A 16,140-nucleotide genomic window follows, 5' to 3' on the forward strand; every position below is an offset into this window, starting at 1 on the left:
TATTGTGTTATGTCTCTTTGTTTCTTTCCTTTCTTTACTAAGCACAAAGATCCATTATATTGCTATGTACACATCTAACTTGTTGCTTGCAAATATACTTTCTATACCAGTGTTGCTTTCTAAGTCTGCACACACACAAAAAGCCATTTGTTTAAGACTTTAAGGCTCAATGCCACCTGTCACTTATTCCTTAGTATCAGAACCATGCCTTCATTTTACCTGTTGAATACATACTAACAAATATAGACTAAACAGTCTCATAACCTAGTTCCCCAAATCTGCAACCCCACCACAGACAATCTCTTCTGAATGCCAAACCCACATTTTCAACATACCCAAAATTGAACTGCTTGGTGATAGGACTTCAGAGCTAGAGACCAGAAAGATACTCTCACCCAAACCATACCTGTGTGCTTAGCATCAACCCTGCCCTTTCCCCCGTGGTCTCTCTCTCTCAGTGACTAGGTTCTTCACCCTTCCAGTTACCTAAGCTGGACCCTCAGCATCTGGCCATCCCTTCCTGCCCTACCCACATCACCATGTTACACTGTTTTTTTACTCCAAAATATCCCTTGAAATCTGTCCCCTCCCTTCCATTTCCACTTACACTGTCTAGTTTAGCTCTTTAGCACTTCTCACCCAAGGTTCCCCAACCTACAGTTTTTTCTCCTGACACCAAAATTATTTTCTTAAAAAATAGATTGGGGGGCTTCCCTGGTGGCGCAGTGGTTGAGAATCTGCCTGCTAATGCAGGGGACATGGGTTCGAGCCCTGGTCTAGGAGGATCCCACATGCTGCGGAGCACCTAAGCCCGTGAGCCACAACTACTGAGCCTGTGCGTCTGGAGCCCGTGCTCCGCAACAAGAGAGGCCGCGATAGTGAGAGGCCCGTGCACCGCGATAAAGAGTGGCCCCCCCGCTTGCCACAACTAGAGAAAGCCCTTGCACAGAAACAAAGACCCAACACAGCAAAAATAAATTAATTAATTAATGTCAGATACAGGCTTGTGACATCCTCTGTCACATAGGGGAGGATGTAAGTCAGGCACCCGCAGATAAGCAAAGCTTTCACTTTAAAAAAAAAAAAAGAAAAAAAAATAGATTGGAACTCAGTCACACAATTAACATATAGTCACAAAATTCAGAGCTGGGGACCTTCAGAGTTTAATTATTTCACAGATGATGAAACTTAGGCCCATATGACTGCCCTACTCAAAAACCTTTGCTGGTTCCCCACTGTCTACAGATAAAAAAGCCAAATCCCCTAGCATGGCACCCAAGACTCCTTATGATCTAACTTCATCTTATCTTCCCAGCCTTCCCTACTACCACACTTGAAAATCCCATACTGCAACAGGCTATTCATCATTACCTGGACATTCTGGGCTCTTTGCTGTTTTCTGTGCCTTTGTGCATACTGTCACCTCCATGCAGATGGCCTTCCCTCAACCTCCACTATGCAAAAGCCTGCTATCATCCAAGGCCCAGGTAAATACCTTACTTTCCACGAAGGCAGCATGGAAGGCTCCTATTCAAGCCTTTGCAAATGGGGTTGACCCTGCCAGTCCCCACATTGCTGTGGCTCTCTGTTTAGACCCAAGGTTCTCAACCGGAGGTGATTTTGCACCCCCAAGGGCATCTGGCAATGTCTGAAGACACTTTTAATTGTCAAAACTGGGAGTTTGGGGGAAGTACGGGCGTTGCTGCACCTGATAGAGGCCAGGGATGCTGCTGAACATCATGTAACACACAGAACAGCCCTCCACAACAAAGACTTATTCAGTCCCAAATGCCAATAGTGCCAATGATGAGAAACCCTGGTTTAGATCAAATTACAACACTGTCATGGTCTGCCTGTTATCACAGGCTGTCTCCACTGATAGATTATAAGCTTTTGGGGGCAGTGTAACATGTCTTATTTCTTGCACATACTAGGTGCTAAAAAATGTTTTATTTCTTTTTCCTCTGTATGATGAAACTTCTCCCTCAAAATACATTTTTACATTCTAGTCAGGTAAGGAATAACAGAAGCACAAGGATGGAATCATCAGTAAAGGAAAGGGAATAACATTTAATTAACAAGTATGTAATAAATACTGTACTCCAGGATTTATATTATCATGTTTAATCCTTAGGCAACTCTTCCAGATAAGTAGTATAGTTATAATTGCTACAATGTATTAAACGTTATTACGTGCTAGGCAGCTTGCTAAGTGCTTTATACACGTGGTATTATTTCATCCTCACAACTTTATGAAGTAGATACTATTATTATTCTCTTTTTACACACGAGGAAACTGAGGCTCAGAGAGGTAACCAACCCAAGATAACACAAGCTAGCAATGATCTGAACCAACATTTGGACCCAGGCCATTTGGTCTAAGTCCAAACATAGTGCCCTTCCTTCTCAAAGACTGGCATTCCTAGCCACTGAATTCCCCCAAAAGGTAAAATACCTGTTGTGGAGAAAGGACAGAAGTTGAGGTAGGAACTTCATAAGCAATTTGGAGAGAGGCTCCTCCCATATCCAGTATCCCTACTGTCCTTCTGCGTCCTGTTGCCAATTCCTGGGGAGCCTCGGCATCTGATTCTGAAATAAATAAGAGAACAGAAGGGGTCTAGTAATTAAAAGCCAAAATTAAGTTTAAAGGGAAAAAAAACCAGAAATCCCTTAAAAAATTGAAAGCAAACTGAGATAAATTAATCTAACTGTACCAACTATATATTATACAAAGAATTACTTTAAGTGACTTAAAACATGGTATTTTGACTATGTATCTCTTGTAGAATATATCTTAATGACAAAAGAAACAAATAAACTGCATTCCAGTAGTTTTATTGGTAATACATTATTGGTATTATTATTGTTAAACAATTAAACATATATTATGAAATAAAGTTAAATAAATGTTTATGTAAACAGCTTTAGGAACAAATATTCAGCATAAGAGAAAAAGGATTTGATTTTAATATAAAATGAAAGAAATTAAACAATAATCTTATAATCTTAAATATGAATCAGAACTATCACTATGAGATCATGATTTATTTTTCTTTTTAAAAAAATACAATTTCCTAGCTCTGTCCACTGAAAAGGCCTAGAAGCGATGAGAATCCAGGAGCAACGAGCACCGCTGTTGTCTAGACCACAATCTCTAAACATCATTTTCCACTAAAAGAAACAAGGGCTCCTTAAAAAAAAATGGCTGATGCTGGGGTCTAATAGTAGAAAAAATACAAGATGAGCATAGAATACCATCGTATGCCAATATGCCAGGGAAACAGAAAAGACTACCGGGATCATGTTAAAAGGGCACAAGAGCCAACTTAAATGTGCTCCTACCGGCCAATGATGGTAAAATTTGAGCACCAAAAAGAATAATGATGTGATGGACTGCAATGCATCAAATAAATTAAAATCCGCAAGTTCATAAGGATACTGAAAAAAAAAATTCACTGGTTACCTTCGGAAGTTGCTAGGACACCAGCTCATTATTCAAAAACTTGATAAATAAAAGCAAAGAATCAAGGGTTCATTCTGTTTTTCCCGTAGGAACTATATTTCAGGATAACCAAATGGCCAATGAAGAAAATTCCATTATATAAAAATCCTAACTGTTAAATGCAGAAAGAATGACAGAATTAGAAAAATCACCATTCTGCAACCTCTAATGAGAAAACAAATCTAAGTAATGATCACAATTGGCTGCTATAACCATTAGGTGAAAAGTGGATAGAAAATTTTTATAACAGATCAGATCAGACTGACAATACCTGAACCCTGAACACCTGTTCAGTCTTAACATGACTAAAAGTAAGACAACCAGATATTACAAAACTCCTGATGTGATACAGCAGGAAACAGCACCACCTATGATTTATTCTTGCCAAAAGAACTGAATCTAATCAAGCTTCTATACCTAACCTCCAGTTTACAGAACAAAAGCGGGGGAGGGGAGGAAAAACATGTTAAAGATCCCACAAAGATTCAGTCAACCAAAGCCAGAATGTGGCAAATTCATTCCATCAAGTGACCCCATTTTGGTTGTTTTTTGGTTGTTGGGTTTTTGTTGTTGTTGTTGTTTGTTGAATGATTTGGAAAAAAGAGTTTGGGGGGAAGGTTAACTGTTATAGATTAAAAGAGACCTATCAATCAAATGTAATTTGTGATCTATGTTCAGATTCTGATCTGAACAAGACAACTACAAATAAATATTCTTGATACAATCGGGGAACTCTCTACCTGGGTATGAGATGGTTGTTATCAATACATGATATTAGGAATTGTTAACTTTGTTAAGTTTAAAAATGGAACTGAGGGGGAATTCCCTGTCTGTCCAGTGGTTAAGACTCCACGCTTTCACTGCTGAGGGCCCAGGTTCAATGCCTGGTTGGGGAACTAAGATCCCACAAGCTGCATGGCATGGTGCAGCAAAACAATTTAAAAAAAAAAAATCAAATAAAAATGGAACTGTGGATATTTTTGTTGGTTTGTTTTGAAACTCCTTATCTATTAGAGGTATTACTGAAGTACATGAAGACAAAGTGATTATGTGTGGTGTTTGCTTTTAAAAATCCAGTAGGGTTACAGCAGAAAATAACACAACATTGTAAAGCAATTATACTCCAATAAAGATATTAAAAACAAAATCCAGTAGGGAAAAAAACCTGTGTTGTATGGAAGGAGTGTGGGAACAAAACAATGGCAAATTGTTAATAACTGTTGAGACTAGGTAATGGGTTCATGGAGGTTCATTTTATGAATTACTCTACTTATGTGAATGCCTGAAACTTTCCATATTAAAAAGTTAAAAAGAAATAAAAGAAAGCAAATTAGGACTGGGAAATGAAGCATCTTAAGTTTTGAAAAAAAAAGAAAAAAAAGAAAGAAAACTCAAAATTAGCACTTACATGCTACTGATAGGTTATGACATAAACCTTCAGCCCTTAGAACTGTCATAAGAAGACAATACTACTCACCATCCTCATGGTCGAATCTTCCCAAAACAAAGTTGATTCCAATCCATGCATAAACCCCTAAGTAAGAAATATAAAAGCCCTTGCTTAATTCTCTACTGCTATAGCATGTATATACCTCTCCCAGGGCTGCTCTTTTCCTCCTTTTCTTGGAAAAAAAGTGATAACCGTATTTTATTCCACACTCTCAGTGTATGAATTTAAAATCTTTTATCTTGTGATGTTTTTCCCTTTTAAACTTATTTGCATTTTCTAAATTTCTTACAATGAATAGGAATTAATGTATAAAAATAAACGTTAAAAGATAAAAATCTTGGAGTTGTAGTTCTGGGCAAGCACACTCACCCTGTCTCCCCACTGACTACAAGTATAAACTCTGGATAGAATATTTGGAGCAGCTTTCTGAGAACTCTGATAGTGGGCACACTGGGACAGAGATCAGACTTTAAAGGACCACCAAAACCACAGTGAGTTTCCCATTCTTCCCCCTCAGATACTGCCTGGCCTGGACTCAAAATCAGCTTGAAATACAAAAGTACACACCAGATGTGGACAGAAAGAACTTCAAGACCTTGCTTTGTGGTCCAAGGATCAGAAAAGGGGACTCCAAAGGTTCAGAAAGAGTGGCAAGAAATTCCTTGCTTTTTTAAAAATTCTGTTCTCTCCTACCCCAGGCAATCCTGCAACAGCAGAGGTAGAGACTGGGTAGATGCCTAAACCTCTGAGAGATGTGAATCCTTCTTTCTGACCAGAGGAGCTACAGCCTCAAGAGCTGGGGCAAATCCCTATTGCTCTTTTTTTCTCCCTCTGTCCTCTACCACTTAGCCTTGGATATAGATGCAGTCATGGGAAATGCATGGCAGAGTGGGCAAATTAAATCCCTGGCTTTCTGACCTAAGGACCATGAAAGTGAACCTCAGGGAACCAGAAAGTATTGGGGAGACTGTGGAGAGTGGGGAATAAACTGGTGTAGGAACTCCTGGGCTCACATGCATGATCTGACCCTAAACAACATATCAAAGCTTTTGAGAACTGACATACTGGCTAGTCAACACATTTGTATGGGCTGTGCCCAGGTTCAGACGGGCCACTGGCTGGCACACACATGGGACAAATCCAAATAGCCGTGCTAAAGCTTTGAAAAATGAATCAGCAGAATCACAGCCCACAGAAGCCAGGTCAGAACTTAAGGCTTGAACCTAACCAGTCTGCTAAGACAAAAATTAACATTCTCTTTATGATAGAAACAAGACCCAGGGTCTAACAATGTAATATTCAAAATATCCAGGATACAATATAAAATGACTTGTCAGGGCTTCCCTGGTGGCGCAGTGGTTGAGAGTCCGCCTGCCGATGCAGGGGACACGGGTTCGTGCCCCGGTCCGGGAAGATCCCACATGCCGCAGAGCGGCTGGGCCTGTGAGCCATGGCCGCTGAGCCTGCGTGTCCGGAGCCTGTGCTCCACAACGGGAGAGGCCACAACAGTGAGAGGCCCGTGTACCAAAAAAAAAAAAAAAAAGACTTGTCATACAAAGAACTAGGAAAATCTCAACCTTTCCAATCTCAAGGGAAAAGATGCCGACCCTGAGATGACACAGGTGTTGGAATTATCAAATAAAGCAGCTATACAGCCAGGAAATAAGAGCAGTCTTCCAATGAATGGAAAGATAGAGTCTCAGCAAAGAAATGGAGTAAAACCAAACGGGAATTTTAGGACTGAAAAAGGCAATACTGAGATTGAAAAAGGTGAATCTTTTCCTTTATGTGAACTGCAACTAGAAAACAAAAGATTTTCTGTTTTTCAAGAAATTGAAACATAATTCATCATACAGGCCACATTTGGGCTACATGAGAACATGCATTCAACTCCACCCCAAAACTACAAACCCCAAGTGCAAGCTTTTACTCCTCAAGGCCCAATACCTTCCTGCTTCCCAGAGATCACTTCTGCCTGAGACTGAGAAAAGAGGAAGTCAAACTCCAGAGGTAAATCTTTCACTAGATCAGCCAAGATAGCCAACTGCTTCCTGCAAGAAAGAACAAAAAACCTGAGTTAATGGTTAAACTCTCTTCTCACAAACAACCTCAACTTGACCTTCCACTTAGCCTTGTTAGACCTCACTGTTCACCTACCCAAGACACTTGATCCCTGCTTCTGTTTGGTACCCCCTTCGAGATTTCAAAGGTTTAAAATTACTCAAAAGTATAGCCTCCTCAGGGCAGGAATAAAGACATAGACATAGCGAATGGACTTGTGGACACAGGGCGGGCAGGGTGGGGGGAAGCTGGGGCAAAGTGAGAGTAGCATCGACATATATACACTACCGAATGTAAAATAGTTAGCTAGTGGGAAGCAGCAGCATAGCACAGGGAGATCAGCTCAGTGCTTTGCGATGACCTAGAGGGGTGGGATAGGGAGGGTGGGAGGGAGATGCAAGAGGGAGGAGATATGGGGATATATGTATGCATATGGCTGATTCACTTTGTTGTATAACAGAAACTAACACAGTATTGTGAAGCAATTATACTCCAATAAAGATCTATTTAAAAAAAAAGTATAGCCTCCTTCTTAAAAGGCAATATGGTAACAGTAATACTTATCCTTTATACAATGTTACAATTCAAATAGTATTAAAAGATGAGACTATGGTTCTATGCCTCTCACAGGCTAAATATGGATAAGCTACAGGAAACTGAAACACAGTTTCATAATCTATAAAACAGATGTAATTACGTTATTCCTAACCACTATGAAAGGAGGCTGTTAATTTGAGGAACACAATCTCATCCTTAGATCTCACACAATACAGAAAAAGTGTCTCACATCACCACATAAGAAGCGCTGTTTGGCCCACAAATTTTTACATGATCCTTTACATTAACAATGAACTTTTAAACCTCCTTTTCCATATTTCAAGGGTTGATTTTTTTTTTCTTTATAAAAATCTTATCATTTGGAAAACCCAGACCAGGATCAAAATCCAAAGGTCATAATTTGGGGATGACGCTTGAAGCTTAGTATCTACAGCGCTGTTTTGTCCTCTAAAGTTTTATGTTATTAGTATTATCAGATAAAAACAAGCAAAGAAACAAAGCTAGAAGTAATCATATAAATCTAGAGACAATGCTGGTTAAAAATAAGAGCAGTTATCTTGGATTTTTAAAATTACTCATTATAAAAATATTCTGCTGGCTATCCTGGTTGCCAGCATGACTTGGTGAAGAATGTTATTAGCACTTGAAAGTGAAAATTACATTTAAAGTAATAATCTTCCAATATATAACGTCATTGTTATACACAAGAAATTTTTATGATCAAAATTTCATTTGGGGAACTAGAGGTGCTATTTTGCCCTCCTTATTGGATATGGTTCTAAACTACCCAAAGAAGAGGGCTTGCTGGTTTTGATGATGACATGGAAGAATGGGTACCAACACACACTGCTGTTTGGAATATAAATTACTGGTACAACCTTTCTAAAGGGCAATCTGGGACTAGGTATCAAGGTTTTTAACGTGCTTAACCTTTGACCCAGCAACTACATTTTAAGACATTTATTGCAATGAAATCATCAGATAAGAATACAGAGAGAAAAAATACTACAGCATTATTTATAACAATGAAAAACTGGAAATAACCTAAATGCATGTATATCAGTAGTGACTGGCTAAATAATTTATGGGATAGTCATGCAATGTAATAGTACACAGATGTTAAAAGAAATGAGGTCAATTTATATCTACATGTATTGACATGAAAAGATGTCCAATATATTTTGAGTTCCAACAGGTTACAAAACAGTACATATAATATGATCCCAATTTATGTTAATAAACAAAACACTATTCATGTATTACACAGGATAGGACAGAACTTTCATTTTCTAAAATTCAATATTGTTTCTTTATTAAAAAAAAACATTTTATGGCAAAACATTGACAATTGTTGAAGCTGGGTGGCAAGTAAATGCGGATTCATTACATCATTCTCTCTACTTCTATATACATTTAGAATAAAGTTTTTTTTCTTAAATTATCACTTCGTAATTCTTTAAAGGTATTTCCATCACAAACTAAAAAGGCAGTGGAACGAATTCTGTTAGTCTAGGCCTTCGGCAAAAAAAATAAAACCTAGTGCTAATAAATCCAAAATACAGTCCAGGGGATTCAAACCCATTTTGAATATTGCTCACAAATGCTAATAAATTAACAAAGCATTAATTATACAAAACAGGTTCTTGCAGTGACTGTTAAACTTACGTCAACAACTATAGCTACCTTAGAGGTAGCAATGATTTCATAAGCCCAGGGTAGATCTAGGCATTATTAAAAGAGCTGATCAAAAAACAAGTTAGGGCTTCCCTGGTGGCGCAGTGGTTGAGAGTCCGCCTGCCGATGCAGGGGACACGGGTTTGTGCCCCGGTCCAGGAAGATCCCACATGCTGCGGAGCAGCTGGGCCCGTGAGCCATGGCCGCTGAGCCTGCGCGTCCGGAGCCTGTACTCCGCAACGGGAGAGGCCACAGCAGTAAGAGGCCCGCGTACCGCAAAAAAAAAAAAAAAAAAAGTTAAAGGCAAGTTCTTTAAAAATTCTTAAGATAAAATAATTACTAATATTCAGAGCTTCCACGATGACAGGGAACATCTTAGACAAATGGGGTGGAGCTACATAGTTGATTTTGTTTAAATAGAAACTTCTTTGACAAACAGAGGAAAGGCTGGGCAGTGCCAGGAGATGAGGCAATCCTCTCCTTTGCTCCAGACACACAAACTGTGGCCATTTCATCACCCTGCTGGTTGGCTCTGCCTTTTTGACCTCCGAGTCAGCTTTTTCTCTGGCCCTCCACCCTCCTTCCTTGTTTGTGAGACCTTAGTCCATTCACAGCCCTGTGATGTGGCACCACCTATGTCATCCATACTCTTCACATGGTTTCTAAAAGTTTGAGTGATTCATTACTTATGTCAAAAACAAAAATTCTAAATTTCACGTGTAGTATGATTACAATTTTGTAGAAGTTACACATAGATATACAGAGAGAAAGGAATAGGACAAAATGAGACAGTTTTGATAGGGCAGTAGAATTATAACTTCTTTGTTTTGATTTTAAGATTTCCTTTAATGATGTAAGGTTCTAGCAATAACATTTTAAACTTTAGTTTTAAAAATAAGTAAAAACAAACCAAAAAAAAAAATTTAAAGATCAAGATGTATGGGAAAACAAGGAACTAGAAGGCCTTTCAGATTGACAAATGGCTACATAAAATAATCTGCTTCTCAACAGTAAACCAGTAACTCTGTGTCTGAGCAGAAGGAAAGTAGTCAACTGGAAGAAGTGTTGACATACATGTCTGGCACAAGCAGAATGGAGCCCTACACACATGGCAGAGGTTTTCATTGCTGTTGGCCAAGTATACGAAATGAAACTTTGTGGAAAAGGGAACTGCCATTTAACAAGGAAAAACATTTAAGCTAATAAAAAACACCCGATGACTATGAGACTGTGAACATTGCAGAAGGATGGGTGCTCAAGTTAAGGGAGCTCATTCCTACCTCAAGACCATAATAAGTATGGAGGGGTCAGGGAGGTGTCAAAAGGGAGAAATCACAAACAAGGAGGGGTCTGACCTAAGCATAGCTGCTGCCCCTTCGTCTTCCTCCTCTTTCAGTGAAGGAAGAAGGATCAGGTGGCAAAAAGCCAGGCTAAACTGCCAAGGTCAAGTGGAAAAGACTTAACCAGCAGGGGTTGAAAAAGTGGTCTAAAGCAATGGAGACTAAGCTTTGCAAGCAGCACCAACTATCATCAGGGAGCCAGGCAAAGTTATAGAGAAAACCCCATTCCTACCAGAGCCCTCCTACTAGACCCCAGGTACCCAGTCCCCCAGGTGACCCTCCTACTACCCTTCTGAAATTATGCTCACCTTCTAGGTGCCTCATGATCCAAATTTATTACATCACCACTGCTCCCAACCCTCAATCAAAACTAAGAATCATTACAACCATCTCAAATAGATATTGATCCCAAAGAAGCAAACGACATGGAGGTGTGATCAACTGATTGTGAAATAACGGGGTGTAGGAGTGGCTCTGCTCTATTTTGAGCAAGAAGTCTCTTAGTGCCACCTGTCAACTCTATGTGCTGTACCCACATCCTGCCTTCAGACCAGGGAACCACAGAGAATAATGTATGAAACTGCACTTTCAACTCTTGGGCCACCCACTCTCCTGCATCTCACCTCTCGGAGAGAAGCCTCATGCCTGCTGTGCATAGGATGTAAAGGGGGGTCTCCTTGTGCTTCCTCACAGGCACATGAGCAGCAGCAAAGCTCAGCAGAGGACGAAGGTAATCGCTGGCATGTTCTGGAGTGTCTGCCATTGCAGAGATTCCTTAAGTAAGATAAAATACTTTCTTTAAAGAGCAGATCACATAGACTCAGAAGACTGATACCCCGTAAGGTTCTGTTTAAGGTCCTAAACATTTATTTCGTAAGAGTAGGGTAGCAATGAATCCCTCCCATTATCCAGAACGTCCAGAAGAAAAGGGTAGCTTTCTTTCTCCCTCTTCTCTTCTGTCCTCTCATTTCTGTAGCAGATAAGAGAGACTGACAATGAAATATATTCCATTTAGTACCTGGCTTGATTTTTTTAACCACTGGTTGGCTGTTACGGTCTCTCATCTGTTTGATGTCCAACAAGTCATGAGGATTCCCATTATGTCTTGGCCAGAAATAAACAAAAATCCGAGAGCCACTGCTGCCACAGTCCACAACAAGTCCATAATTTAGATTTGGGTCTTCAGTGTCAGTAGCTTCAAGATCTCCTACTCGAGCCAAATACCTAAGCCGGGCAAAAAGAGAAACTAGTGTTAAGCAAATAGCACCACCACTTAATTCATCTGTTCGTGAGTCTTCATTAAGTGCCTACATGTGCCAGGCACATGGGACTACACATCCTAACAAAGGAATGAAACAATATTGACCATATTTACTGATGTATATGAGGCAACAGCTGGTTTATACTGAAATTAGGTAACCAAAAGACTACCCTAAGTTTGGGGGTAGTTCTGAAACTGGCCAGGGTAGCAAATCTTTTACTAAGCATTAAAGGGCTTCTAGGCCTCAGTAAATACTAAGCCACAAAATTTGAGGGTGGTTTGCTATGCACACTAGATAACTAAAGCAGTTCTAACAATTTCTTCTCTATTTATCTATCCTTTCTGTATATAAACATGAAGAACATGGCGGAATGATATCTGGCTGACAGCAGGAAGATGGAACAAGTAAAGATGTTACCACCAAAACCCCAAGGTTTGAGTCTCAGCTCTAGCACTTCCTATGTTTTGTGACCTTCAGGAAATTACTTCTCTCAAGCTGTTCCCTCGTCTGTGAAATGAGGGTAGTTAGGAGTCTCTACTCTCAGAGAGGCCAAAATGTATGTTGAGCAGTTAGCTCAGTGCTGTGTTTGTTACATAACTATTGGGAGAACAAATAGCAGAAGACTCTCTGGAGAAAAGGGCTGAAATATCCAGAAAGAAAAGAAGGCTAAAAGCTGGTAAAACCCTTCTTCTGAGTGATGAGGCTTTAATAAATATTAAAGTTTCCTCAGAGCATACAGGTCTGAAAAGTACAAACGTCACTGATGACTCCTCTTCAAAGCCTTCACCTGAAGAGCAGCCCGGTGAGAATGAGAATGGCTTTTAGCTTATTACTCGAAAAAGGACAGCTCTTTCTTTCTTTTTCTTTTTTTTTTTTTTTTTTTGCGGTACGTGGGCCTCTCACTGTTGTGGCCTCTCCTGTTGCGGAGCACAGGCTCTGGACGCGCAGGCTCAGTGGCCATGGCTCACGGGCCCAGCCGCTCCGCGGCATGTGGGATCTTCCCAGACCAGGGCACAAACCCGTGTCCCCTGCATCGGCAGGCGGACTCCCAACCACTGCGCCACCAGGGAAGCCCGGAGAGCTCTTTCTTGACGCTAATATATAATGCATGGTAGGCAGACTAAAATTTTGCCTTCTAGATTCTATTAAATTTGAATAAATATTACCATAGGTTGAGCTAATAATTGAATGAATATTCTGAAAGTAATGTTGTGAATTTTTTCAAGTAATACACCTAAACTCCCTTCTGCCCTATCATCCAACATTGTCTTTAGCGGTAATGCCCAGATCCCCAAGACCCTTACATAGAACATTAGAACTAGCTTTTGTGGAGCCTGAAACTAATATAATGGGGGAGGAAGGTTCTTTTACACAAAATATTCAACATTACAAATACAAAAGGGGCCCATGCAAGTGAGGGGCCTTGAATTGCAGGTAACATTCCCTTCACAGTAAATCCAGAAAAGTAAGCCATGTGTCATACCTCTCAGAACAATCTAGCCTGTGTTTACTGGTGATTTCACATTGCTACACAGACTACAGAGTTCCTTACTTTGGAGAGAAAAGCAAACCCGATGAAAAGAAGACCGTGTAGAAACAGCTCTGAAATCAAAAAAGTAGAGCTGAGTACCTTTCCTATTCTATAACACAAAATGCATTATTTTAAAAAGAGGAGAACATATATTTGAGCTTCAATACAATGCTGTAAATTATTGCATAGGATAGGGTTCAGGTAGAACTTTTTTCTGGATCTGATATGAGAGTGAGTTGCAGGAAGTGAAGCAGATGGTAAAAGTCTGTTACACACTAGAAAGTTTACAGTCCTAAAGATTCCATTCCACCACAGACTTTCCCATTCTAATCAAATGATTGGGCTAAAATGGGCTCACAACCCACCAGTCAACTCATAACAGCTCACTTCTATCACAGGAAAGCTGGGCAGACATCTGTGGGCCACAGATAGAGAAGAAATAGGCAAGATAATCCATCTCCAGCCCAAAGTGACTTTTCATTTCTCATCAGCAATCTTTCTACTTCACAGATCTTTATCTGCTTTCCTTCTCTGAAAACCACCCCTTCTACTTCTCTTTGACAAGATTCTGGATCCTGTCCCCTCCTGCTTAATGAATAACTTTTTCCAGTACATTGGTTCTCAAAATTTGGGGGCTCAGGACCACTTTATAGCCTTAAAAAAATTATTGGACCCCAAAGAGCTTTTGTGGTACATCTGTCTACATTTACCATGTTAGAAAATAAAACAGAACATTTAAAAATACTTATTTATTTATTTAGACACAATAGCAAACTCATTACATATTAACATATTTTATGAAAAACAACTATCTTCTAAAACAAAAAAGTTAGAAGAGTGGCATTGTTTTAGAGTTCTGCAAATCTCTTTTGTGTCTGGATTAATAGAAGATAACTAGATTCTCATATTTGCTTCTGTATTCAGTCTGTTACGATAAGTTGTTTTGATTGAAGTATATGAAGAAAATCAAGCTTCACCCAGGTACGTTGTTGGAAAAGGGAAGAGTACTTTTTAGATCATTGGTACTGCACTGAAACTCGACAAGTGGAGTTTCTTAAAGGTTGGTTGCAATGTGGAATCTAAACTCTAAGAACTTTTCATACTGTTACATTAAAATGCACTGGTCTATCTTTCACTTTAAATTGCTTTTACCCATGCGTAATGTTGTCACATCGTATACTGGAAAATACTGGTTCGCTGAGCTATGCAAATCTTCTTAATGTTGACACATTTCATTCTACCAAAAAACCACACACATTCATGAATATCACTACCAATTTTATCAAAAAAGTCTTTTAAGTATTGGGAAGCTATCAAACTCACAGTGGCAGATACAAACTTCCCAAACTTCTAATTTTCACTTAAAAGCTCAAATTTTATCACTGGCAATAAATACTGACAGTTATTTTCCTTGAAGTGACAGGTTTTTACTTCATTCATTTTCAAGAAAATGTCTATGAAATACCCACATCTGAAATCTACAGTTTTTCTGACAGTTATTCTTTCAAGTGAAAAATAGTATTCCATGACTGTGTTCAGCTCACAACTCAAACAATTGCCTAAGTGCTTTTCCTTGAGACAACCTGAGTAGGCAACAGAAGTGATTAATTCCTATTTCCCATTTTGTCACACAGAATATTAAAAAGATATTCTTAAGTGGAATTAGACTTTTCTTCCCACTGCAATTGTGTGACAGTGAAGACTGCCATAACTACTAGTAAAATTTGGTGCTCTATCTTGATTTGTGCTAAGGCACCAGCAGTTTTACCCACCATCGCTTTTGCATCATCAGTGTAAATGTCAACTCAGTGAAAAAGGCAAATAGTATCACCATAGCCAAAAGGTAGAAGCAACTCGGAGGTCCATGACAGATGAATGGATAAACAAAATGTGATATATACATACAATGGAATATGCTTCAGCCTTAAAAAAAAAGAAGGAAATCCTGCCGTACGCTACAACATGGGTGAACCTTGAGGACATTATGCTAAGTGAAATAAGCCAGTCACAAAAGACAAATACTAGATAATTCCACTTATATGAAGTATGTAAAGTAAGCAAATTCATAGAAACAGAAAATGGAATAGTGGTTACCAGGGGCTGGGGACAGGGAAAAATTAAGGGTTGTTGTCTAATGGGTATAGAGTTTCAGATTTGCAAGATGAAAAAGTTCTGGAGATTGGCTTCATAGCCATGTGAATATACTTAAGGGTACTGAACTATACACTTAAAAATGGTTAAGATGGGTAAATTGTGTTATGCGTTTTTAAACACAATTTTTTAAAAGGGCAAACAACATCTTAGTATTATCATCAAAATAGCTTTGGCCTCACACACTCCCTGAAAGGGTCTCAGAGACTCCCAAGCGTCAGTAAGCACTTTGAGAACCACTACTCTAACGCGACCTTTTTTCTAACATCCGTTTGCTTCTCTACCTATTCCTCCCCCTTTCCCTTCTTTGATATGGCTTCCCAGTTCTCCAGAAGCCTCCCCTCAACAAGCTGATTCTTGTAATGATCTAAAAAAGGCCTCCTCCTTCTGTTCTAGCATGTGGAGTGTCATTCTCTTTAAGCAGTTTGCTTACATTTCAGTATGAGCCCTAAGAGTTCTTTCATATGTTTGCTCCACCTCTCCATTTAGACTCTCAGCGTCTCAAGAGCAATTACCTTATCTGCATACCTCAATACAGACACAATGTTCCTCACATTTCTCTGATATGTATCAGTCAATCCTGATTGGCTTGGGCCTAGAGCTCACAATAT

General features: G+C 39.4%; 1 protein-coding gene across 5 annotated transcripts in view; it reads right to left on the minus strand.

The window, feature by feature from the left end:
• Positions 1-16,140, minus strand: part of ENTPD7 (ectonucleoside triphosphate diphosphohydrolase 7) — a 52,357-nt gene that overhangs the window by 27,297 nt on the left and 8,920 nt on the right. For all 5 annotated transcript variants that reach the window (XR_013824346.1, XR_013824347.1, XM_079900647.1 and 2 more), the window contains 5 exons: positions 11,604-11,809; positions 11,209-11,359; positions 6,900-7,003; positions 4,980-5,036; positions 2,456-2,589 (listed from right to left, as the gene is read on the minus strand). Coding sequence is in view for 3 of the 5 variants with exons in the window: in XM_079900647.1 (XP_079756773.1) it covers positions 2,456-2,589; positions 4,980-5,036; positions 6,900-7,003; positions 11,209-11,359; positions 11,604-11,809 (652 nt within the window). In the remaining 2 variants the exon portion in view is untranslated. The remainder of the gene's footprint in view (positions 1-2,455; positions 2,590-4,979; positions 5,037-6,899; positions 7,004-11,208; positions 11,360-11,603; positions 11,810-16,140) is intronic.

Source organism: Stenella coeruleoalba, assembly GCF_951394435.1.
Source record: "Stenella coeruleoalba genome assembly, chromosome: 16".
Lineage (NCBI taxonomy): Eukaryota > Metazoa > Chordata > Mammalia > Artiodactyla > Delphinidae > Stenella > Stenella coeruleoalba.